General features: G+C 49.5%; 1 protein-coding gene across 4 annotated transcripts; it reads left to right on the forward strand.

Moving 5' to 3' along the window:
* Positions 1–216: 216 nt before the first annotated feature.
* On the forward strand, positions 217–18,966 carry Ssuh2 (ssu-2 homolog). 4 transcript variants are annotated; one of them, XM_028788667.1, is made up of 12 exons: positions 217–372; positions 3,819–3,917; positions 4,335–4,416; positions 6,159–6,291; positions 7,563–7,623; positions 7,928–8,052; positions 9,307–9,369; positions 10,959–11,044; positions 11,777–11,869; positions 12,529–12,634; positions 13,308–13,415; positions 18,590–18,966. In XM_028788667.1, exons 1-12 carry the CDS (start codon positions 345–347, stop codon positions 18,734–18,736), a joined length of 1,131 nt encoding a protein of 376 aa, XP_028644500.1. In that variant the 5' UTR covers positions 217–344; the 3' UTR covers positions 18,737–18,966. The 4 variants fall into 4 exon arrangements, with proteins under 4 accessions (XP_028644500.1, XP_028644502.1, XP_028644503.1 ...); XM_028788669.1 differs by having other exon boundaries at positions 13,338–13,415; XM_028788670.1 differs by lacking the exon at positions 18,590–18,966 and adding an exon at positions 15,158–15,295.
* The last annotated feature ends 4,689 nt before the right edge of the window (positions 18,967–23,655 follow it).

The following is a 23,655-nucleotide window of genomic DNA, read 5'->3' on the forward strand; positions in this document are numbered from 1 at the left end:
TGCTCTTGACTAGTATATGGAGAACCAAGATGACCTGGCACTTGGGCGTATGTCAGACAGAGAAGGATTTAAGTCTTGGCTGGGAACAATGGCAGGATGTGAGTACCCCCCACTGAATGCAGCAGGGACCAGGTCTCTAGAACTTCCATGTGAGCTTGGCAAGTGAAAGGCTTTTGTGGGACCTGGGACATAGGGCAGGGCTCTGCTCTGACGGACATACGGTGGCTTTGCTTCTGTTCTGTCTAGATCTGTAACAATGGGCTGGGAGGGGCTGAGGGTAGTCCCTCAGATTGGAACCTCGGTCCTCAGGAGCACAGACTCGTACTTGGCTGGACGTCTTGACCATGGACAGGGACCCAAGTGAGGAGGACAGTGAGTAGAGACTGGGATGGAGGGGGCCACTTCTGTAGCCAACAATAAGCAAGCCCTAGCTCCACATTACCTGCCTTCTGTCAGCATCTTTGTCCTGATCATCTGTTTTCCTTCTTTCTATCTTTCTTTATTCTGGAAAGACACCCTGAGACAGCCCATAGCGCCTCTATTATATACCCTGGGGCACTGGCCAGGAAGCCACAGCTACCCCACAGACATCTTCCTGTCTACTGTGGCCTGTCCATGTCTGCTGGTTCTTTCTTCCCTTCTTTCTCCAGGTGACAGTGACCACTCTCTTCTCCAGCCTAATAGAAGTCTGAAAACCTCAGGATTCTTCTGTCACACTCTCAGATGCAGCTAATACCACAGCACCATTGTCAAATCTCCATCCCCTCTTGCGTGCTCATTACCGCTGGTGTCGCAGCCCTGGTGACCCCAGTCTGTCATTAGCAGCACAGAAATACAATGAGATCGAAGGGCTGCTTCAAACCCAAGGAAGGAAACAGGTTTCAGAGGAAACGGATTGTGTTTAAAGGAAAGTTTTTTCCACGTGTTGGAACAGGCAGTGTGGCGGTGGTTGGAGCAGCAATAGATGGAGAGTTGGGGATATTTTTCAAGTCCCGGCTTTGGTTTGCATTATGTGGTCTTGGGCCAAGACGCTTAACATCTCAATGTCTCCATTTTTTTACCCTGTGTAAAAGGAAATTGGGTTAGGAGGTCTGAATATGAGGGTATGGGTACAGTGTCATTGAATGGCTTTTCTGAGGGTGCAATGAAAGGCTCAACACTTTTATGGGGATGCCTGGAGAGGTCTGTGACTCAGGAACATCATGGACCTTGGAACTGAAGGTCTTTGCATACCCCAATGACATCTTTTTTTTTTTCCCATAAGCTGTGGCTCCTTAGAAAACTTTGAATTTACAGATGTTGTTTCCCTTCCCACTAGGCTGGGCTAGCAAGTCAGATCTACCAGACTCTACCTCCTAATTGCTGGGTAACTCAGCTCAGCTCATTCATACTCTCTGAGCTTTGTTTTCCAAGGCTGTTGGGACTGAAACAGAGAGCAGAAGAGTCCAGAGGCCATGGTGTGATAGAAGGGTGGACGTAGAGAGGTCTGAATGTCTCTTGTACATGCTTAAGTGAAGTTCTACTCACACACACTCATGCACACATGGGGCGCTGTGCACGCCTGATGTTCATATGTGCCAACTGAATGCCTGTTCTTTTTCCAGTATTCAAAGGGGGCGCTCACACACTGAAAGGGATGAGGAGCGGGCAGATGTGCGAAGAGATCTGGCTCTCTGGAGAAGGTCGCACTGGGATCCCTTTAAGACAGAGAAGGTTCTGAGCCAGAAAGAATGACATTGTGAAAGATAAAAGTCAAGAGGGCTTCTCTGTTAACTGTGCTTTCCTCCACAAGAACATTTCTTTTATGCAAGAGAAAATTAGTTTGTGGCTGGCAAGCAGAGACCCGACCTCTGCATCTGTCATTGCAAAGCAAATCTCAGCAGCAGATTGCTTGGGGACTTAGAGGCAGGTGCAGAGGCCCTGGGGACATGGAGGCAGGGCCTGAGCTCTGAGCGCTTCCTTCTTTCTGCTCTGCTTGCATGGGCTGGTGGTCTCAGGTTGCATCTCTGGGCCTCATTTGGTTGTTCTATGAATGAGGAAGTGTAGCAATCATATAGAATGGGGACAGTGCTCCTGTCTGACCTTATATAGCACCATATGTGACAGGGTGGGGTACTCAGCCAGATAGCTGCTCCTAAACTCACCCCAATGCCCCAGGACAGTGTGGCACAATGTGGGCGTCCTCTATAGTCCTGCTATGCTCCTTTTATGGTACAGGAAATGTGTCCTTCTGAAGGTCACTCTGGAGTCCTTTCTTGTTTGGATGGAATGGTGACATGAATTTAGCACTGAGGTACTGGACCTGCCCCAGAGGTCAGAGTAGCTCCAGATTGATGGATGAAACTGGAGTCACCCACCTCCCATTCTTTCTATCTTCCTGTCCCTGTTATTTGGTTGTTAGGAGGCCACTGCAGCCACATGGCCTTTCTCTGACTTCCCTTCGAGGGCTGGAGTTTGATGCCCTAGCTGACCTAAGGCGGTCTGATGGCCAGAGCTGCCCCAGGAGACCGAAGTGGCCTTTTTTTTCCATACTTGACATTTTCATTGTTGTTTTCTAGTTTAAAGGAACACACATCAAGTTCAGCACAGGAGAAGAGTGGTCTTTTATATGCCAAGCTCAGGGCCGGAGGCTGCCTCACACAGTCCCATTATATGGGCACCAATGTGATTTATTCTATTTTCATGGTGGGGCATAGGTTATACAGATATGTGTGACATCTGGGATGCCATGGTGGAGAACCGAGACAATAACTTCATGCAGCCATGGTGACCCTTGACCCCACTTGGGCTTGGCTACACTCAGCCCCGATCTTGGAACTACAGTGGATAGATTCCCCTGGCCCAGAAAGACCCCTCCAGTCCAGCTTCCACCTCCTAACAGGGGAGCATTTCCATAAACTGGTTGTTGAGGGCCCAAGATAGATAGCAAGATACAGCTCAGGGGCCAACGCTGACCCCTACCTCATTCCCTACAAAATACTGGATTGGGACAAAGCCTCACTAATTCAGCGGAGTGTGGCTATTTTCATGCCAACAGTGACATCCAGTAAATGAGACAGGGACATTTAACCCCAGAGAGTCCAAACATCTCTCACCTTCCATTTACAGAAGACACCTGCTGATATCTGGTCCCTGGTAGGTAAACATTTTAAATAAACAAACATCATTCAAAGCACAACAATTGGAAGACTTTGGGACTCTGTTACTTTGCATCATAGCTAACCCTCTTTCTGCCAAGAAGGATGCTCCCTCTAGCTAAAAACCTTCCCCTACATGCTTTTGGCCTTGAGAAAAAGCCTCAGAGATGCAGGTGGTTTGTTAGAGAAGGGCATTCATAACTCGAAGGGTGGCAGGGCGGGGCAGCCTTCATGATATTCCCCTTCTCCTTCCACTGTCCCCAGTCTCAAGTTGCAATCTTCAGCATCCCTCATCTCTGCCTTCCACATCGGGTTGGCTGCTCTCCTTGAGAGCAAGACCTGCTTAGAATTCTGGTCACCAACTGTATTAACCTAGAAGGAATGGGCCATAACATTTAATTTTGGTGGAGGTGAAGAGGGTTCCCTGATGTTTGTCTTATTGTGGAATTCATACCCAGGTCCATGTATGTGCTAGGGAAACCTACCACTAAAACTACACCCTCAGCCCAATCTAGGCTTTGATAGAAGCGCCCTTCCCCAAAGAATGAGATGTTTGTGTGTACCCACCCTTATCTTTCAGCTTCTCCTGAGGTCACTGCTGACTCTGCCCCATCTCCCCTGACTCTGCAAAATTTGGCACTGTGTGCCCCTCTCCCCCCTGACTTTGTGTCTTCATGGCAGGCATGGCTGACCTCAGCTTTGAGGCTGAGAGTCCTGTGATGCCCCCTGATGAGCTCCTGGAGGGATTGCCCAGCTATGACTGGCTTCTTCAAGGGCGTGGTGAGTCAGAGGGGCCATGGTTACTGCAGCTTCTTCCAGTGACTCTTGCTGGTTGGGGAATGGTTAGGGCCATGCTGAGCAAGCTCCCCTTTCTTCTGGGGTCTTAAGGTTCTCGCTATGGCCAAGTGTGAGGTGGGATGGAATGGAGAGTGGGGAGAATTCTATAGCCCTGACATTTCTCCCCCTCCTCCTCTTCCTCCTCCTCTTCCTCCTCCTCCTCCTCCTCTTCCTCCTTTTCCTGCTCCTCTTGGTCCTCCTCCTCTGCTTCCTTCTTAGGTCTCTCTATAGCACAAGTTGGGCTTGAACTCTTTCTGTAGCTCTGGCTGGCTTTGAACTAGCACCAGACCAACCTTTCTTTCACTGCACCAATACCTGTTCTTCTTAGCCAGGTTGATGTCTTCCCTTTCTCTCCTCTAGGAAGGCAGGTCTTCTTCCCTCCCTTGGAGGCTCTGGGGAGGTCCCAGGAGCCTGCATGTTGGTCTTCAGTCCTGGAGCACAGGTGAGTCTCAGTACATTTCCACATGCCCTGTTTCTCCTCAGGAGCTCTTTTTGGGGATTCTCCGTCCTGACACTGCCCCAGAAGTCATTGAGAAACCATTTGGGGGATACCTTCTCCATCCCAGACCCACCAAATCAGATCTCCCTGAGGACATGGTCTGGGAATCTGGAGGGTGTCAAGTTCTGCAAGGGTGGAAACCATAGACCATATCAGGGCATTGCAAACTCTGGCTTTTGGGTCAAACCAAGCCCCCAGGCTGTTTCTATAAGTCCTGTAATACTGGAATCTGGCCACACTCATTTCTGTGTGTATTGTCCATGACAACATTTGCCCTGTCTCTGCAGAGCTCGGGAGACACATACCTGTCTGGCTCATGCTGCTTAAACATTAAGTCTGGTTCTCTGTTACTGAAGCCCTCTATACCCCACTCTTTTTCCTGGGGAGCCCTTGTATACCCTCTTTGTTTTGAGAGGACTTGTCACAGAGCTCTGGGTTCCAGCCAGCTCTGTGCAGAAGGTATGCGGTGAGAGTCCTTCCCTAGTGTATGACATAGCTGAGCATGTGATCTGCCTAGAGGGGTCTCCTGGGGCCCCCATCCATCTGTATGCACACACTTTTATTCTGTGTCTGCTTCTCTGGCCCAGGATAAACTCATATGGCACCAGCTGGCTGGCTGACTCTGTTACTCACTTGGGACACCATACCAGGCCTGGCTGTGCTGGGAACAGTGGGATTTAGGAGCAGGGAGCACATGGCCTACTGGGTCCTGGGGAGACTGTGCGTGTGGCGAGGAGGGAGATGGAGGCCAAAGGCTCCTTACTGAGGTGTTTTGGGGGAAGGGCATCATAAGGAGGCACCTGGGTTTCAGGGAGAAAGCTTTCCAGAGAGAGGGGTGGCCAGGACCTATTCTGCCACATTCAGGCTGAGGCTGCTGGGCCAGCTGGTTTCTTTCATGCTCACAATTCTTCTGGACAAGATCCAGTTCCCTGAGGGAGGGGACCTTAGATAGTTGGTTTCTGCCTCCTTATGACTCTGTGACATCATCTCTAGATCCCCATCAGTAGAAGCAGTATCATTCATCTGGTACAGTTCGGAGATGAGACAGCGGGAAGGCTTCTGTGCCAGAGGCTTGATCCTCCATACTCCCTCACTGAAGGGCTTTGCACGCACTGACCTTGTCATTGGATTCACCCCTTGCTAACCACAGCTGAATGGTCTGTTGGGAGGAGGTGGAAACAGTTGGGGGGTGGGTCTTGTTGGAGGAAGTAGGTCCCTGGTTCCCTCCTGTGCTCTCTGCTTCCTGACCTCAGGGCAGCTGCTCTGCACCCCGACATGCTTTCAATCATGGTTCTCCGCCCCATCCCGAGCTCAGAAGCATGGTGCCAAAGGACCATGAAAACTGCCATCCCTAACTCATCTTTCCTCTCTTTAAGTTGTCTTTCTCAGGTGGCTACTTTATTATTATTATTATTATTTTAAATTCACAATTTAGCCTCTTTCCTAAGCTCCATACATGGCCCAATATGGGTTTGAGGCCATCTAGAATGCCCTACCGACCCTGGGCATCCTGTCATGAGGTCCCCTGGCTAGAAGTCTCCTGCACCGAGTCCTCAGCACAGCCAGGCCCTCAGGCCTTGGATCTTGTCCTCGTAGGACCCCAGTGCTTCCTGATACACTAAGGGACTGGTTGTGGTGAGCCCACAGGTCCCTCCCAGACATGTACTCCTGTGTTCTCTCCCCAGCAGAGTCCCTGTGGTGACCGAGGAGGTGGCCCGTGAGGCACTGCTCAGCTTTGTCAACTCCCAATGCTGCTACAGCAGTGCAGCTGCTGGCAACCTCATCATCCAGGAGCTGAGGCAGCAAACCCTCTGTAGGGTAGGAAGGCCATACCTGAGGGCCTGGGGACACTGGGAGAGGGGACATGGTCCTGGGGTTGAATGCAAGCTGTCTCTTCTACAGTCTCCATTCTCTGTACCTATAATAATCAGAACATAAACATCTCCATCTTGATTGACAACCTCGCATGCCTTAGACATGTGGAAAGAGGTGAGAGCATGTCATATGTCCTCACTGCCTGTCACAATGTACTGTTGTCCCCAGTGTCTGGAGCCAACACCAGAGATCAGGAGAGGCTGAGATACTTGACCAATTTCCCATAGATGTGGCGGGTCCTGATCTGAAGTCTTACCTTCCCTGCACCCTTCCATGAGGCACAGGCTAAGGAAAGACCCTCTATTTTAAGGACCCTGGCTCACCTCCGTGTCTCACAAGCCATGCCTGTACCTTACCCCCGACAGCCATACTGCAGAAGGTGCTTCAGTCTCCTCCACTGACAGGGCTTGGGGACAGACTCAGGTCACATTTGCTAGTGTCATAGTCTTTGTCTCTGACAAGAACACATCAAGTGTAAGTCAGACCATGGCAGTGGATAGGTCCCAGATGAGGAGGAAGTGGCCAGCTTGAAGCTGGGCCATGTGACCTGGACAAAGCAGCTGACCCCTCTGAGGTCCATTTCCTCTCTCATAAGAGAGAGACAGGATGAGGGACAGTTCGGTCAATAAAATGCTGGCTATACATGTATTGTGATCAGAGTTCACATTTATACAGCTGGATGTGTTAGTATGTGCTTATAACTCCAGCACAGGAGAGGTGGAGGCAGGAGGATCCCTGGGGCTCTGTGGCTGGCCAGCTTAGCCGGTTGGTCAGTTTCAGACCAGAGAGAGACCTTGCACCAAAAAAGAAGGTAGATAACTTCTGTGAAACAACACCTGAGGCTGTCCTCTGACATCCACCTACACACATACCACCCCCATCCCAGGCCCAGGTGAGGCCCAAGGCCCCTTCTCACCCTAGGTCTGTGCATAAGGACCAAGGTGAAGGACTCTGTCATAAGTCAGGGGTGCTTAGAGCAGGGAACCTGGGGCCTCTGTGTACCACAGGCAAGCAGTGCCCTGTGCAGGATTTACTGTGTAGATGGTGCCTCTGTGGAACTTCACAGGGAGTTGGGCTTGCTCTGGGTGGGGTCTACAGAAAGGTCACACTTTGGTTCCTGGTAGCCCATGCAGGTGGAAGCTTCATCCTTTTGTATCCTAGTACTGTCATCAGGAGGGGCACTGCTTGTGACATACTGGTGTTTTCCTCTGTAGTATCGGCTGGAGACCTTCAGCGAATCCAGAGTCAGCGAGTGGACATTTCAGCCTGTAACCAGTGAGTGAACTGTCTTGAGTCAGTTTGCTTGAAAGGGACAAGGCTGGGGCTTGGGAACCATCTCACGATGTAGGTCAACCACTAACACTGAATCTGATGCTCATCTTTGTGGGGCCTCAGTTTCCCCCACTGACTATAACATGATGGGATGACTTTAATCTCAGAGATTCCTCAGTGCTGACCCTGGGAGGTGCAGCCACAGCTCATGATGTGCACCAAGGAAGGCGCCGTGCTGTGTGGTAGATATTCAAAAGCTTTTCCCTTTTGTCCTTTACTGTCCTTATGATGACCCCTCCTGTGTCAGACCACTCAGTGGATGGGCCACAGAGAGGCACCTCCCCCAGGCTTTGGGATATGAAGGTCCAAGTGCCTCCGATGTTTCAGGAAGACACCAGAAAGTTCCAAGTGCCCCACTCCTCCCTGGTCAAGGTAATGGCTGATCGGATCATCCATCTCTCTCTCTAACTCTGTTTCTCAGGTGCTCTAAGGCTTAATCAGATTTTCTCCTTTGAGAAAAGGCACCTCAAGCTCAGCCTGGTAGGTTACTCCTGAGGTAAAAATAAAACCCAGCTTAAGAACAGCATGCATCACCCGGAGGCAGCATTCACACAGCGAGGGGACCCTTGCCAGCTGGAAATAGCCAGGGACAACATTCCGAGGGCAGCTGTGTGCATGTGTGCTTGCTTGCTCTTTATCTGACAGTAGGCTAAGTGGAGGCACTCAATGAAATGGACATGAGCTTAAATTTGAAGCACAGTGGATAGACTACTTGCTGAACAAGCACAGGGGCAGAGTTTGTATTCTTAGCACGTATGTAAAGAGCTGGGTGCAGGGGCTTGCACCTGTAACCCCATCACTGGGGAAGCAGAGACAGGAGGACCTCTGGGGCTCACTGGCCATCCAGCCTAGCCTAACTGGTGAGCTCCAGCTACAGTGAGAGATCTTTTCTTGTAAAGTAAGGTAAAGAGAGATTGAAGAAGACACTTAGCTATGACCTCTGGCTCCCATGTGCCCTGTGCACGTATAAGCATACACCATTCATACCCCCAAACACACCTACACATCCTATTGAGCTTTTCCTTAGACATTAGTAGGACAGTAGGTTTGATGTCCATCTGTTAAATAGAAATCTGTCTTAGCAAGAAGTGTGGGAAACCTGGTGGTTGATTGATACCCTCATTGGGTTCTCATCTCACAGGTGGCTGTTTTCTCATTAAGTCTTGATTCAAGAATGTAATTTGGCTCTGCGAGTTCTCATGGTTACCAGATGTGTAAGAGGTCACAAGAGCATTCAACTCTTTTCTGGATGGTACAAAAACTTTCATTGGATGATAGGTTCTAGCAGCTAGCGTCTTGCCTTTCACACAAACCTCATCCATTCTGTGTGTTCTCGAGACCCATGTGAGGAGCTACGAGGTGGCTGCAGATGCCACCAGCCTTTGTGGTTTAGTCTGCCAGGAAACTAGAGTATGAGCTAGTTTGAGAACTCAGGGAATCTTCTTCTTGTGGGAAAGCCTGAGCTAGGCTTGGGGATGTGCTAACCTGAGGCCTTGGTGTTCAAGGCCTTTTTGGATCCCCAGCTACCGGGAAGGATTCTTTCCCCTTACTTTTCCCTTTGGTATCCTAGGGTTGGGAGGGATCCTACTTAAGGACATTCACCCAAAGAGAATTCTTCCATTTCAGGAATGTCACAAATGCCATGGGCGCGGCCGCTACAAGTGCAGTGGCTGCCATGGAGCTGGCATGGTGAGTCATGGGTGGGCCATATGACCAAATGACCCTGTGTGAGTGTTGGGATGGGCATAGGGGTGGCAGGGTTGGTAATAGCCTAAAGATTCCTTGTACCTCATTTGGGCCATCTTCCCTTTCTAAGTCTCTGATTTCCTATCTGTGACTGGGACAGTCAGATTGGGTGCCTCCAGTGACCCCCTCATACTTTGCTGATTCAGTTAAAGGTTTCTCACCTTCCAACTGACAGGCAATGAAGATCTGTATAGGGCTGGGCTCTGTAAAAGAATGGGCCCTAGGACAATGTTGCTAAGATGCCTTCCCAAGGAAAGATGAGAATAACATCTACCCCTTCTCCTAAGGTCTCAACCACAAACCCAGACACAATCTTACCAAAGTTCATTCTGGAGAACCAATGAGTTTACTGGGATTCTTTAGAAAGCATAGATGGCAGTTGCTTACAGAGGTGTGGATGCTCCTGTCTCCACATGCTGGACCTGAAATTCATTATCCTGCAGGGGAGAGGGCATGAATGCACAGATGGAGCTCTTTTTCCCTCCTCTTCCCAGACCCATATACTCTGCTGCCTCCCTGAGGCAGAGTTGAATATAACAGGTGGTAGAGGCTGGATACTCAGGTGAAGGACTTGTGAGCCTTCCCACCCCTCCATGAGGATTGTAAGCAGTCAACAACCCCAGATTTTATGATCTTTTGCAAGGGGCACAGTTGAGTGCCCTAAGATGGTTGATGGTCGCTTGGCTGTGAGGGCAGTCGCTCATGACAGATTCCTCTGTAGAGGATGGCCAAGAACATGGGAGGTGGATACAGAGAGGTCAAGTTCAGAGGGCTTGGGAGATGAGGTAGAAGGAGTGTGAGTTATCTGCCCAGGCTGCTGCAGCATGCCATGACATCTTGGGTTTGCAAAGGACAGAATCCATTGACTTTGGAGGCTAGTTCAAGCCAAGGATCCCAGTTAGAGCCTGTCACAGATGCACACTGATCACATGTGGTCCTATCTTGTCTCACTCTCCATCCTGCTGGGCACTCACCTGTCACCTGATCGCTGTGTGTCCCAGTGGACTGTACCTAGCTTTTCTCTCCTCTCCATGTCTCCTCCTCCACGTTTTCTCCTGTGGTGTATGCAGCCCCCACCCCCACCCAGGCACCCAGTAGTCTTTTGTCCTTCCTTCCTGGTTTTCTATCTCCTCTTCCTATTCCCTGAGCTTGTTTTGAATGTCAGCAGTCCACTCCTGGGTGCTTTCCTAAGAAGGACCTCTGACCTTCACCCTGGTGGTCAGCCACTTTGCTCCGGTCTCCTTCCAGACACTTGGTTGAATGCAGGTCTTGGGTCCTGAGGGCAGAGAGGAAAAGAAGAGATACATGGATGTGAAGTCTTAGAACTCTGTGCCAGGCAGGGCCCAAAGCCACAAGCCACAAGCAACAAGCCACGAGCCACAAGCCACAAGGCACAAACCACTGGTCAAGGCTGTGGCCCAAGGGAGAAAGAGATCTGGGTCAGGGTCATGGAGCTGTGTTGGAAGCTGGTCTCAGGGTGGCCTGGGCCCTGCTTCTGGAAGCCAGCACCTGAAGGCTGGACATGTTCACAGGTGAGGTGTTCATTCTGCAGTGGCACCAAACGCAAAGCCAAGCAACCCCGGAGATGCCACATGTGTTCTGGCTCTGGCCGACGCAGGTAGGAGTGGGTTTGTGGTGGGTTGGAGAAGGCTCTCTAGTTTTAGGTTTCTTTCTGGACACTGTGCCCTGAAAGATTCCCCGTCTCTCTCTGCTGCACCCCAGAGTCTGTGCATAACAGATGCTCTTTGACTTTGCATGTAGGTAGGCTTGTCTCATGGCCTGGAGTATCAAGGAGTCACCAATAGCACATGAGGCAGAAGTGAGGAGAAGTGAGGGGCTCTGTTGGGAGGCGGGGAGTGGGGAGGAGCTCCAAGAAAAACTAGCGGGAAGGGCAAGTTAAACTCTGAGCACACACTCTGGGCAAAGCCTTCTTTATACCTCAGAGTTGGAGGAGCTGCTTAGCTTAGTTGGTGGGCTAAACAACCCACAGCTTACATCTCTGCTCTTGGGACTTTGCATACAGTGGAGTGGTGACATCTTGTAACTCATGCCTTCTCACTATTTATAAGCTTTAAAGGGAGACGGAAAAACTGCAAGGAGTGGAAATGTTCAAAATTAGGTTAGTTAAAATTGTGTTAGCTTGTTTTTACCAGAGAGGTGGAACAAGGTAACCAGCTAGGCTGAGATCTCAGGCTGGCCACAGAAGGTGAGAACAAAAATTGAAAGAACCAAGGGCTGGGTGTGGGACAGGTAGGCTCTTAGGGGGATACTAGATCCCGGCTGTCAGAGGAGGGAGGGTGACAGTGGACAGGAACATGCCATTGAAGAGGGTTGCTCACTGTGGCCACAGATGCAGTACGTGCTCGGGGAGGGGTAACAAGACATGTGCCACCTGCAAAGGGGAGAGGAAGCTGGAGCACTTTGTCCAGCTGGTCATCATGTGGTAAGTGACACCGAAGTGCCAGCCATGAGGAGGTGGGGAATGTAGCTGGTACAGAGAACCTTTTCCTCATGAGGCCTTCCACCTGGTTCAGGAAGGCGTGGCTGTGGGGATAGGGGCTATAGACTAGCTAGGTCTCCGAGTTTATTTGTATTCTGATTTTTAAGTTAATTTTTTTCCTGTGTGAGCATGAGCACATTCAAATGTGCAGGTGCATGCGTACATGTGCAGGCACCTGAGTACTGTGGCCCTCACGTGGAGGTCAGAGGCAAGCGCCTCTCCTCACCGAGCCATCTTACCTGCTCTAGCTTCGAGTTCATATTCTGTCATCACCACCGGCTAGGCCAGCAGTCACTCACTGAGCACCTAACTCTGATGCCTGGGATAAAACTAACCGTTCCTTAAGTCGGCCACGGGTGTGCTCCTTTGTCCTGCATCTGGCTAAGCTAAACGCTAGGGAAGCTAGGGTGCATGGGAGCTGGCACCTCAAAGGCCAGGACACTGAGCTTAGAGGAGCTGCGCACTCCCTCCAGCTCCCGGCCCTGCCACCAGTCTGCGCACTTCCTCCCCTACCCAAGCCTTCCCCCCCCCCCCCCAGCTTAGGTGTGCTGATTACTGATTTGAAGCCTGCGCTCTGCTTCCCTTTCCTCCTCTCTTCCCAGGAAGAACAGCCTGTTTGAGTTTATGTCCCCACACCACCTGCACTGTCCCGGGGAGCTGCTTGCCAAAGCCAGAGGGGAAAATCTCTTCAGGGATGAGAATGCCATGGTAAGGGGGGGGGTGTCTTCGGCACAGGTAGCAAGGAAGTTTGCATCCCCAAAACCAACTGGAGCGTCTGTCCCTCTGCGGGGGTTTAGGGGAGGGGGATGGGATGTTGAGTGGATGCTGAAAACGACACTGAGCCTGCAGTGTCAAGAGCTAAAGGAGGAGCTGTAAGACACAGGCTTGTCGCCACATGGGAGACTTCATATGGCGAGCAGGGACTGGGAGTACCTCAGGGACCTCGTGCACAGGCTGTATGAAGCTGCCAGCCTGCCGCTCGGGGTTCTGTGCCATTTGTTTTGTTCCTGCCTGGCACATAGTGGGCAGTTTCAATGTTGGTGTGACACATGACCCACTTGCTTTAGTCCCGGATATATCTCAGCACTTAGCATGATACCCAGCACAGAGTAGGTCCACAGAAAGCATTTTCAGGGTAACATGAGATGTAGGTGGAAGTGTAGGCTCTCTGCACTCCCTTTTGTACTACGCTCTCTGAGCCAATAAGGCAGTGAATGATGTCTGAAGTGTTTTCCTCAGCCTGCTGTGTGGTCTTGGAGCCTTTCCCTCCATCCTCTGGGTCTCCTCTTCTGTCTAGTGGAGTCAGCCCTGGCATCTTCCATAGCTCCATGAGGGGGTGCTCTGGGAAAGAAAGTGAGGTGCTTTGTTTGTCTTTCCCCAGGTGTACCCCATTGTGGATTTCCCCCTGCAGGACATCTCTCTGGCCTCCCAGAGGGGCATTGAGGAACACAGTACCATGCTGGCCTCCCGTGCTCGCATCCTTCAGCAGGTGAGACTGGGGAACTGAGGATTAGGGCCTGGCTTGGGGATGCTTCCCTGCTCACTAAAATGGAAGAAACTGGGGCTTTTACCTTAAGGAGTGAGGGTGCAGGAGATCCAGGGCTTGGGATAGGCACAGCCCAGGAAGCTTCAGAGCTGAGGCAGTGTGGCTGGAGGTGAGGGCCAGCCTATGAGGCTTGAAGGGGCAGGTGGAACCGTAAGTCACTGGGAGAGAGCGCTGGGGGATTTATTAACAGGAAATGAGTCCTAGTGTGATTTTTGAGTCTAACTCCCTTATATTAGAGAGCAGAAAGGAAATCCGGCATCTCGGCCTTAGGCAGGTGCACGTCTGCATTTGGGCAGTTCCTCTGGTAGCCACTAGGTGGCAGTAGTGCTCCTAGAAACACCATAGACTAGGCAAAGAGTATCTAGTCTGGAGAGCTTACTCAGTGAGAAAATTCCTTGCTGTGCAATGATGAAGACTTGAATTTGAATCCCAAGTACCCACATAAAAATCTTGCTGTAGTGGTACAATCTCTGGGCCGCTCTTTGGGGCTTGCTGCCTAGCTTGTCCGGTTTAGTGGGAGACCTTGCCTCAAAACCAAACCAAACCATAAAAAACAAACAAACACCCCAAACAAAACAAACAAACAAAAAAACCAGAGAGTGACAGAGAAAGATCCCCAGTATTGGCCTGGGGGAGCTCCCTGTGCTTGAGGTTAGTTGTGGGGAGCCTGGGCCTTGTACCAGTGCTTACTTAGATTCTGGGTCTCCTGCATCCTCATGTGATCCTGGGGCAGCTGCTTCATACGCCATCATGGCTGGTTTCTTACTAGAATGCTGGGCCGGGTAAGAGTTTACAGGGAGCTAACCTGTGACACAACTTGCTTTCTTTTCTGTCTTTTCCAATGACACCCTGTCCCCCATTCCCCAAGCCTTTTTCTCTACACATTTCTCCTGTTGCAAAGAGAGAGAAGGGAAGGTCAAAGGTCGCATGCCTTCAAAGGAACTGGGGCCACCTGGGATCTGGAAGGGGACTTAAGAAGTGAGCTTCAGCCATTGCAAACTCCATTGCCTTTCGGGGCCTCTGAAGGCTCAGTCTCCACTCAGCTTCATGTGTGTCTGCACATGGCAGGGTGTTTTCAGACTTTCTAGCATCTGGACATTTACATGAAACCATCTAGCTTTTCAACATCTTTTTTTTTTTTTTTTCTTTTCCCGAGACAGGGTTTCTCTGTATAGCCCTGGCTGTCCTGGAACTCACTCTTGTAGATCAGGCTGGCCTTGAACTCAGAAATCCTCCTGCCTCTGCCTCCCAAGTGCTGGGATTAAAGGTGTGCGCCACCACCGCCCGGCTGATTTTCAACATCTTAACAAAACTCTAGAAAGTCAAGAATCTGCACTAATAGTCTCTGTGGTGTCCCCAGGTCCAATCTGATGCCCTGGACTATTCTCAGGAATTCGAGCCCAGAGAGTGGAAGTAATTCATTAGGGACAGCAATTATTTTAGCAGCAATTCTGGTACTTAGTACAGGCCTTTGAGGGTCTGTGGTGTGGGACTTGCAGCCTTGTCAGTTGTCTAGACATGGCAGAACACACCTGGCTGGTACCTGTTTCTCAGCTCTGGCACTCTCTGGAGGTTTGGACTGCCTGCTCCCCCAAACTCAAGCATTTATAAAATGGTGGAGTTGGTTCTTGTCTCTGGTTGGGCTGTACAGAAGCATCCCTGAGACTTGTTTATGTGCATGTCAGTTACCAACGAAGGGGTACTTGAAGGACTGGGGAGGACGAGAAGAGAAACCAAGCCAGATTACATGCCAACCTCAGTTGAACCCAGAGTGTCTCTGAGCTCCAATCAGTGGATGGGGTAAAGAAGAAGTCTGGGTAGGTGACATGCCAACCTCAGTCTGATCCCAGGGTGGCTCTGAGCTTCAGTCATGCCCCAGTGACCACCTACCTGGATGTCAGGAGGCGGGCTGCAACCTTCTGGACACCATTTGCCCTGAATGTGAGAGGTCAGCTTCATCTCCCTGAGAGTACTCTGCAGAGAACTGGACCATGAGGGAGGGGTGCTCCAACCTGGGGTGGGTACAAAAAGTGGGAATGATGGGGACAGAGCCCTGACTGGTCTCCAAGGGTGTTGGCCTTTGCATGGCTGGAGTGTTACAACTATTAACTGTAGTTAGAGTAGTTAGAGGCAGGGCCTGGACCCTGATAGCCTGTAGTCTGGGCTTGACCACCTGTTCCCAGTGCATGAACTTATGAGACAGGAATAGGAAAAAGCAGAGAAAGGAGTTTTTCTTTGATGCCACACACTGAGAAGAGGAATACATAAAGAAACCTAGTAACCCTTTCCCTTCAGGTCTATCTTTGGGGTCCTGACAGGTTTGGGTCCTGGCGAAGGCGTGGTCCTAATGATCACCTATGCATCAGAGTCTATGCTCTCCCCACTTCTGCAAAGTGCCTGACACCTGTGTGACATGACACCCCTTCCCAGGAGACTTGGTTCCCCTTTTGGCTGGCACCAAGGTTTTCTTCTTTCTTGCTTCCACATAAGAGTACCCGGGAAAAAATCCCGATTTCTTGGGACCCACCGTGTCATTATTCTGATAGGGAGGAGCACAGTGTCCTTCCAGAATGTTGTCACTCCTACCAGGACCATTTGTGTTACGTGAGGGAGGAGCCCCAAGTTGAAGTATTTACTGTGGGCTTGGGGGTGGGGGGGTCCAAGAATACTGGGAGGTGAGGAATGACATGACTTGAGTAACTTGTACACAGTGGTCACTGTCTGGGGACCATCATACTTATGGAGTGGCTGGTGTGAGTCCTTCCATAACCTGCTGTCCTAGAGGACTCAGTGTGGGAATGGTTGGCGTGACCTCCACAGTCTTCCTTCTATGATCTCGCATCAAGCAACATAATCCACTGTGGAAAAATCTCTCAGGGGATGTGCACATTAAAAAAAAATATTGTTTTAAGGGGACAGAATGACTGAGGTCACAACTCAGATTCTCCTTTGGCCTTGGAGCCAGAACCACTGATCCATGATGGTGTTTATTTGATATAGAAGATGGGGGGTGGAATCCAGTTGTAAGGAATGGCAGCCACCTCAAATGCACACAGACCGCGCTGCTGCAAGTGGAGATCCAGAATCATCCCCAAGAGGAAGTGTGTAAGCAGCCTGTTACAAGAGGACTATCATTTGAAGGGATTGGGGCGTGGGTGATTTTGGATGGAAGTAGGGATGCTGCTGCTCCCTGTAGAAGAGTCCAAAAGCCAGAGTGCTCCTGATCCTCTGCCCAGGCCTTCTGGGCAGCAGTGTTGGCTCCTACCCTCACGTGCCTTTTAGTCCTCATTTAGGAGGCTTTTCGTGGCAATTCTGGGAGAGGGAGCTTCTGCCTTTGATTTTCAAAATGATTATTTGTGTCATTGCTTCTGGCTTATGAATATGACTTAATTTTCTTATTCATTTGGTCATTCCAACTCTGAGACAGTTTTGACACCATTACACAGATGAGAAAGTCAAGGCCTAGAGAATTGGAGCTCAACACCACTCAGGAAGGGGTCATGGAAATTTCTAACCCTGATCCTGGGCAATGTCCTGTGTCTTAGCTCCTCTTCCAGGTCCTGCTCTGACCCAGTGTTCTTTGGGACTTGTAGGCAGTTTTGAGAGAAATCCAAGCAGCATCTGGCTTCAGCTTCTTATACTCCCTGGGCCTCTCCATGACTGACAAACACAGTCATGAGGGAAAGGTCGTTTAGCTCTGAGCCTGTCACACCTTTTTCTTGGGTTTGTGGTATGGAAGCAGCATGGACAAAAGCCACAGGGCAGACCATAGCATTGCTCCAGGGACATGTCACTTCAGCATCAGGGGTCACAATTGTATACCAACTATGGGCTGCCTTTGCCAACAGCCAAATAGTACTAGGAATTAAAGGTGACAGGGAACCCTCAACAGGAGCCCCATGATCCTTGTTTTCTTCCTCAGCAGAGCTGGGGTGTGCAAAGGGTTGAACTGCCAACTCAGGGAAGGGGTTGGAGATGAGGCCATGAGGCAGGCTCTGTGGGAAACAGAGTTCTACACCCTCTTATAGGGCAGGTTGTTTAGAAAGAGGTGGATGTTGGGAAGAGATCTGAGCTTGACACAGGGACTTCTAAGTGTGAGGAGTCCAGCCTTGGACTGTTTGATGTCCAGAACTTGAAGTCTCATGAGCCTCTTGCTTTCCCATCTACAAAAAAAGAGAATGTTTGAGAAAGATTTCTCTGAGGCGATGCTGACACACAACTGTGGTGGTGGCCGAGGGACAACTGAGCACATAGAATCCCAACCCAATAGAATCCAACAGACGCTGACATTTCTTTACCATTTTATCTTAAAATAAAAATCCAAATTGGTAAGCCCCTGCAGATATCTCTATGGTAGTTTGGCTATGGAAGTGTTGAAAACAACTTTGTTTTCCAGGCCTCTCCAGTACTGAATGGAGACATTTATGCCTCTGGAATTGTCATGTGGCTTCCTTGAAGTCCCCTGGGGATGCCCAAGCTTCACTCCTAATATCAGACAGTGGTTAAGATAAAATAGTTTTTCCCAGGACCTCGGGCATGAGAAGGAGCAGTGACCGTTAGTTGTAATTGTTAACTTGACACACTCAGGGATCACCTGAGAAGAGTCCCACTGAGGTTTTGTTTAGACCAGGCTGGTTTGTCAACATGGCTGTGGAGGGTTGTCTCGATTGTGCTCATTGAAATGGTGAGACCCACTCACTGTTCGTAGGTAGCTCCATTCTCTAGGGTTGAGTCCTAGATTAGGTGAGTGTAGAGATGGTTGATGAACACAGGAAGGTATGCATGCATTCATTCTCTCGCTGCTCTGAACAATGGAAGTGACAAGCTATTGCAAGTTCCTGAACCAGCTCCCCTCAGAGATGGATGATAACCTGGAGTTATGAGTCCAAATGAACCCTTTCTCCTCTTGAGTTGCTTCTGGTGTAGGTATTTTATAACAGCACAAACGGAACTAGCACAGGAACACAGCAGGAGATGTATGCGGGATGGGCATATCTGGAACATACTGTGTACCCAGCTCTGCACATTACCCCACAGGCCATGGGGAGCTGATGCTGCCTCATAGACAAGAGGCTCGAGTACAACTCTGAGGTGTGTTTGGCTATTTGTTTCCTCAGCGCCAGACCATCGAGCTGATTCCCATCACAGAAGTTCATTACTGGTACCAAGGAAAGACTTCTGTCTACTACATCTATGGCATTGACCACCAGGTGTATGTGGCTGACTACCCTGAGCGATACTGCTGTGGCTGCACCATCCTCTGATAGGCACAGCTGTCCCCAGACTCCAATGGTCACGTTTGACAAGGGGACAGCAGCACTCTTTGAGTTTAGTTATGTTGGTGATGTTAGACAACCCCCATGCAAAGCCTGGAAGTCTTTCTGAACAGTCTGTCAAGAGTCAACTATTGATGACCTATGTTTAACCCACAAGAATTCTCCTAACCAAGTTCCTCTTGAATAAAGTAGGATATATGATAAATATAAGATAAACAGTGGTGGCTTTGCCTCTTTTCTCCAATCGAAATCCCCTGTCTGTGCATGAGAACTGGTATTGTTGATCCCTATTTTAGCGTGGATTCTGCTCTGAGTCTCTGGCCATGTTCAGCATTATAGGAGTACTGAAAGATAGTCACAGGTTGATTTTCACCACAGCATCTTTGCTTCCTATCCTCTGCTGGGCTGGAAGTACGATGTAGCCGCCACTGGGATGGTTCAATTGTTCTCTGCAGGTCTGATATCTCACCTGGAGGTTAGGAGGCCAGGGTGGCCCAAGGATGGGTATACTAGAAATCTGAATGAAAATGTTAGCTGGTTGATGAGAATCGGCTGCTAGGCTACCTCCTGTGGGTCAAAACACGTGGGGGGCGCGGGTGGGGTGGGTTGTGGCCGCAAGCCTGAGCGAAGAGGCCGTCCTGGGAGCGGCTCAGCCAGTGAGACTTGGGACTCTCAGCACTCCCTGTTGATGATTTGGTCTCGCCCGCGCGGTGGGGCGCGGGGACACTGCATGAGCTGCGAGACACAGGGTGGGTCATGCTTGTGTACCGCGGTTGGTTGCGGCTGAGTCCCCAGGGGCCCACGAAGGCGGTGTACGGACCGCTGCTGTAGAGAGGGAACTCCGGGGGCCGCTAGAGTGCAGAGAGTTCAGGGACCGACGGAGAAGGCTCCCCCCCCCAAGAGTTTTCTACTTACACAATGAGTCCAGAGTTCAAAGAGACACATGGAGTTGAAGGCATGAAGATTTATTGACATGACGATGAGTTTGAATGGTGGCGTACTCTCCCAAAAAATGCCAAGAGAGGCCCCCTTATACTGGGGAGAGGAGGGGTTTGGGAGACCTGTTAGCCCCCCCTCTACCTGGGCCTTACATGACCCACTGTATGGAGACCTTGTGTCAGGTCTTTGGGTTCTGGGGTTGTGGCCAAACACCCCAGGATTTCCACAGTCCCACAACCTCCATGTAATCTTTGCTTCCTTATAACATGGAAGTTCTGTGGTGTTTGTCATCCATGGATACTGTGATGGCTAATGTTAACTGTGAACTTGTCAGCTTTTAGAATCACCCAGGAGCTAAGCTTCTGGGCATGTATGTGAGTGAGTTTCTTGATTAGATAAATTGAGGTGACAAGGCCCGTCATAGTGAAGATGGGCTTTGTCATCTCACTTTGGACTGGGCTCTTGTAATAAGTTAAAAAGGAGAAAGCGAGCTGAGCACCTGCATTCATCTCCTGCTGCCTCCGGACCACAGACGCAATGTGACCAGCTGTCTCCTGCTCCTACTGCCATGTCCTCCTCGTCGTGAAGGACTGTACTCTGGAATTACCAGTAAAAATAAAACACATCCTTTCTTAATTGCTTTTGTTGGACATTTTGTCACAGAGAACATAAAAAGCCAACAACAGATGTCTATTACCAAACTTCAGAAAATCAAAGCAAAGCACAGCCTTGTTGGAAGGATGGAAGTCCAGTTGTGGATCCCTACTGTGTGCTCATGGGAGGGGTTTCACAGAGTGTTTTTTGAGTAGATGTGGTTTGGGACATCAAACAATATGAACCGACTTCTAGTGGTGAAGCTGGGAAGGTAGAGGGAGCTCTCTGTAGACCCAAATGCTAACTCAGTTTTGAAAAGGTGGTACTGGGCCTTGAAAGGCCACTGTGCTCCTGACTGTGAGGAACCAGAGGGCTGCCATCCATCCTATGATGCCTGTCCTTGACTCAGAATAGTTGCTGTGCAGAAACAGTGGGGGCCTCTGGATGTGTTCTTGTATAGGCTATCCAGGACTCTCTCTTGATGTCCAACTTCTGTCTTACTCATACCATTTATGCATGCCTCACCCTCCTAGAATAAGACCTTAGGAGTCTGGGTCGGGAGAGGCATGGGACAGAGATGTAGAGAATTTGTGTCCTCTCTGCTACTGTTTGAGCTGTAGATTTCCCCATATCAGTTTGACTATTTATTTATTTTCTGGGCTTAGTGAGCCATTCACAGGGGGGTCCTGATGGACAGCCTGATAATGCTGATGAAGACAATAGGGTTCACAGTAGGCTAGGTAAAGTGTTTCCATCTCTCCCAGGACTGGAGCTGTAGAGCCCAGTGGAAACTGGAGTAGGAAGTCAAGTGATGGGAACCTTGTGGCCTAGCCGAGATTGAATCCAGTGCTTTGCAGATGTAGACTTTGGCTCCTTCTTTGGCTGCCTGCTGCCAAGTCCCTGGGTTCTACAGTGCAGAAGGGAAACACTCTTAGATTGAAGTGTATCAGGACATGGACAGCAGCTGTTCCCTAGAGACAGAGCCTTGGGGTGGCATGGGAAAGAGAGAAGTCTGAGGCAGACCCTACTTCTTTCTCTGGAGCACCACCATGTTCTTCTGTGGAGACATTGGCTCTGCACTAACAGGCTGGCTTGCAACTTATGCTCTCATGCACCTTGTCCCCTTTATGACCCTCACTGTAGATGCTTCTGCCCCATCATGACAGGCATGGTGGCTGCTATGATTGGAAGGCATGCTGGTGACACTTGTTGGGTGGAGGGTGTTGGAATACAGTCCATGAATGAAGCTGTGTGATTTCTGAGACCTTATGTGAAAATTCCAAGTAAACAGAACTAGAGTCTTGTAGCCTCTGTTCCTCCATACCATGGGTTGTTCTTGGAATGTGCTTTCCTGCCCCTCCTGGGTGTAAGAATTGGAGTGGGTTTTACTTAGATTACCCATCATCTTATCCATTAGTGTTGAGACTATTTCCAAGCATGAGCTATCCTTGTGTCTGTATACAGCCTGAACTCATGTGACTTTTGCTCATATGACTTTGCTTAACACTAAAGAATATACTCAGAATATAAATTGTCGGATGCTTTGAATAAAGTTTGTTATTCACTGAGACTTTAGTCCACTTCAGTTTTAGGCTTCACTCCCCCCAAGTGGTAACAAAGGGCAGGCAAACAGCTTTAGTTGCTAATCCCATGGCAAAGTCAACCTCTTTACTTCATATATATCCCACTGATGTTGAAGTTTAATATTAGTAAGTACGGAAATCTCACCAGCTAGTTCTTCAGAATGCTCCTTTTTCCATAGAGCTTAGCTCTGCTCTCTTGAGTTCCCCCCAGACCTTGTTTGAAATACCAGATCTCTTACCTAATTTCAAAGGTGTACATGTATGTGAGCAAAACTGATTTTATTTCTGCCTTCTCTCTGTTATGTCTGAGCACTTACATGTAGAAACACATGCATTTTTATAAAGGGATTTCTTTTCATTTCTCCTTTGTGTTCAACATTCAGTGTAAGAGGGATACTGTGTTTCTTCTGTTTTTTTCCCTTACTCTAACCAGATAACCAACAAGCCACAGCTTCAGAGAAGAGAGATTTATTCTAGCTTTTAGTTTAAGAAGATACAGTCCGTCACTTCTGTACAGTGAGGAAGACACTGTAGCTGGAACAGATAGAGGGTGAGGTGACTGGTCATATCACCTATCAGGCAGAAAGCAAAGAAATTGAGCTGGAAGGAGAGGCAGCTCTAGCCTGTACAGTCGGTCCATCCTGGCTACTCATTTCAATGGCCTTGTCAAGTCTAGAAGGCAACAGCACTTCATTCCAGGCTGACCTTGAACTTGTATTGCCTCTGACTCTTCAGCATATCCTGCCAGCTTGCAGCACCACAGCTGGCTTTGTTGGGTATTAAAACAACAAGTGCCAGCTTGTTGTGGCTTTGAGTGACTGTAACAAAATACTGGAGTCAACTAACTTTTGGAAGAAATTAGGTTTATTTAATTTTGAATATGGAGATTCAAGGTTCAAGAGGTTAGTGCTACCTTGATTTGACATATAGAGAGGGTAGTAGATTTATGGCTTCAAAATGAGCAGAAGAATGGAGAAAGTAAATCCCTTCAGGGACACCCTTCCAATGATTTGAAAACCCCCCACTAAGGCCAACCTCCTAAAGGTCCTACATCCTCCTTGTAGCAATGCCCTGTGGAACAATAACATTCTGTTAAGCCTCAATGCTGGCTTCCCATCGCCAGATTTCTCCAAGTCTCAGTTTTTCCTCTCTCTCTCTCTCTCTCTCTCTCTCTCTCTCTCTCTCTCTCTCTGTCCTTCCTCTCTCCCTTCATCCCATACCTCCTTCCTTCCTCCTTCCTTCCTCCTTCCCTCTCTCTGTCTCTCCCTCTTTTCTTCCCTCCCTTCCTCCCTTCCTCCCTTCCTCCCTCCCTCCCTCCCTCCCCCTCTTCCCTCCCTCCCCTTCCTTCCTTCCTTCCTTCCTTCCTTCCTTCCTTCCTTCCTTCCTTCCTTCCTTCCTGCCTTCCTTCCTCAACATTAACATACATGCCTAGAATGACTGTTTTCACTCTATCAGTCTGTCTCATCCCCCTCCCTCTTCTAAGGAAGCCACTTTTCTCTAGCAGTTCCTCTTCTACTGTCATGTCTGTTTTGTACATGTGGCTCACTGAATTTAGTTAGAGTTTCTTGCCTCAGCTTGAATGGAACCTTGCCTATCGACTGACAACTTACCAGTGGCTACATCATTGAAACAAATGAGTTCTCTTCCTCCAGCAACTAGCAGCTATTACTAACTACTAAGAGTCCCCCAGGGAGGGACAGGGTCTCATGAGCCTCCTTCCCATCCCTGATGACATGCCTGGTTTTATGCAGGTCTTGTGTAGATAACCACAGAAATAATGAGTTCATGAGT

This window comes from Grammomys surdaster, unplaced genomic scaffold, assembly GCF_004785775.1.
Source record: "Grammomys surdaster isolate TR1022 unplaced genomic scaffold, NIH_TR_1.0 125756, whole genome shotgun sequence".
In the NCBI taxonomy this organism is placed as follows: Eukaryota; Metazoa; Chordata; class Mammalia; order Rodentia; family Muridae; genus Grammomys; species Grammomys surdaster.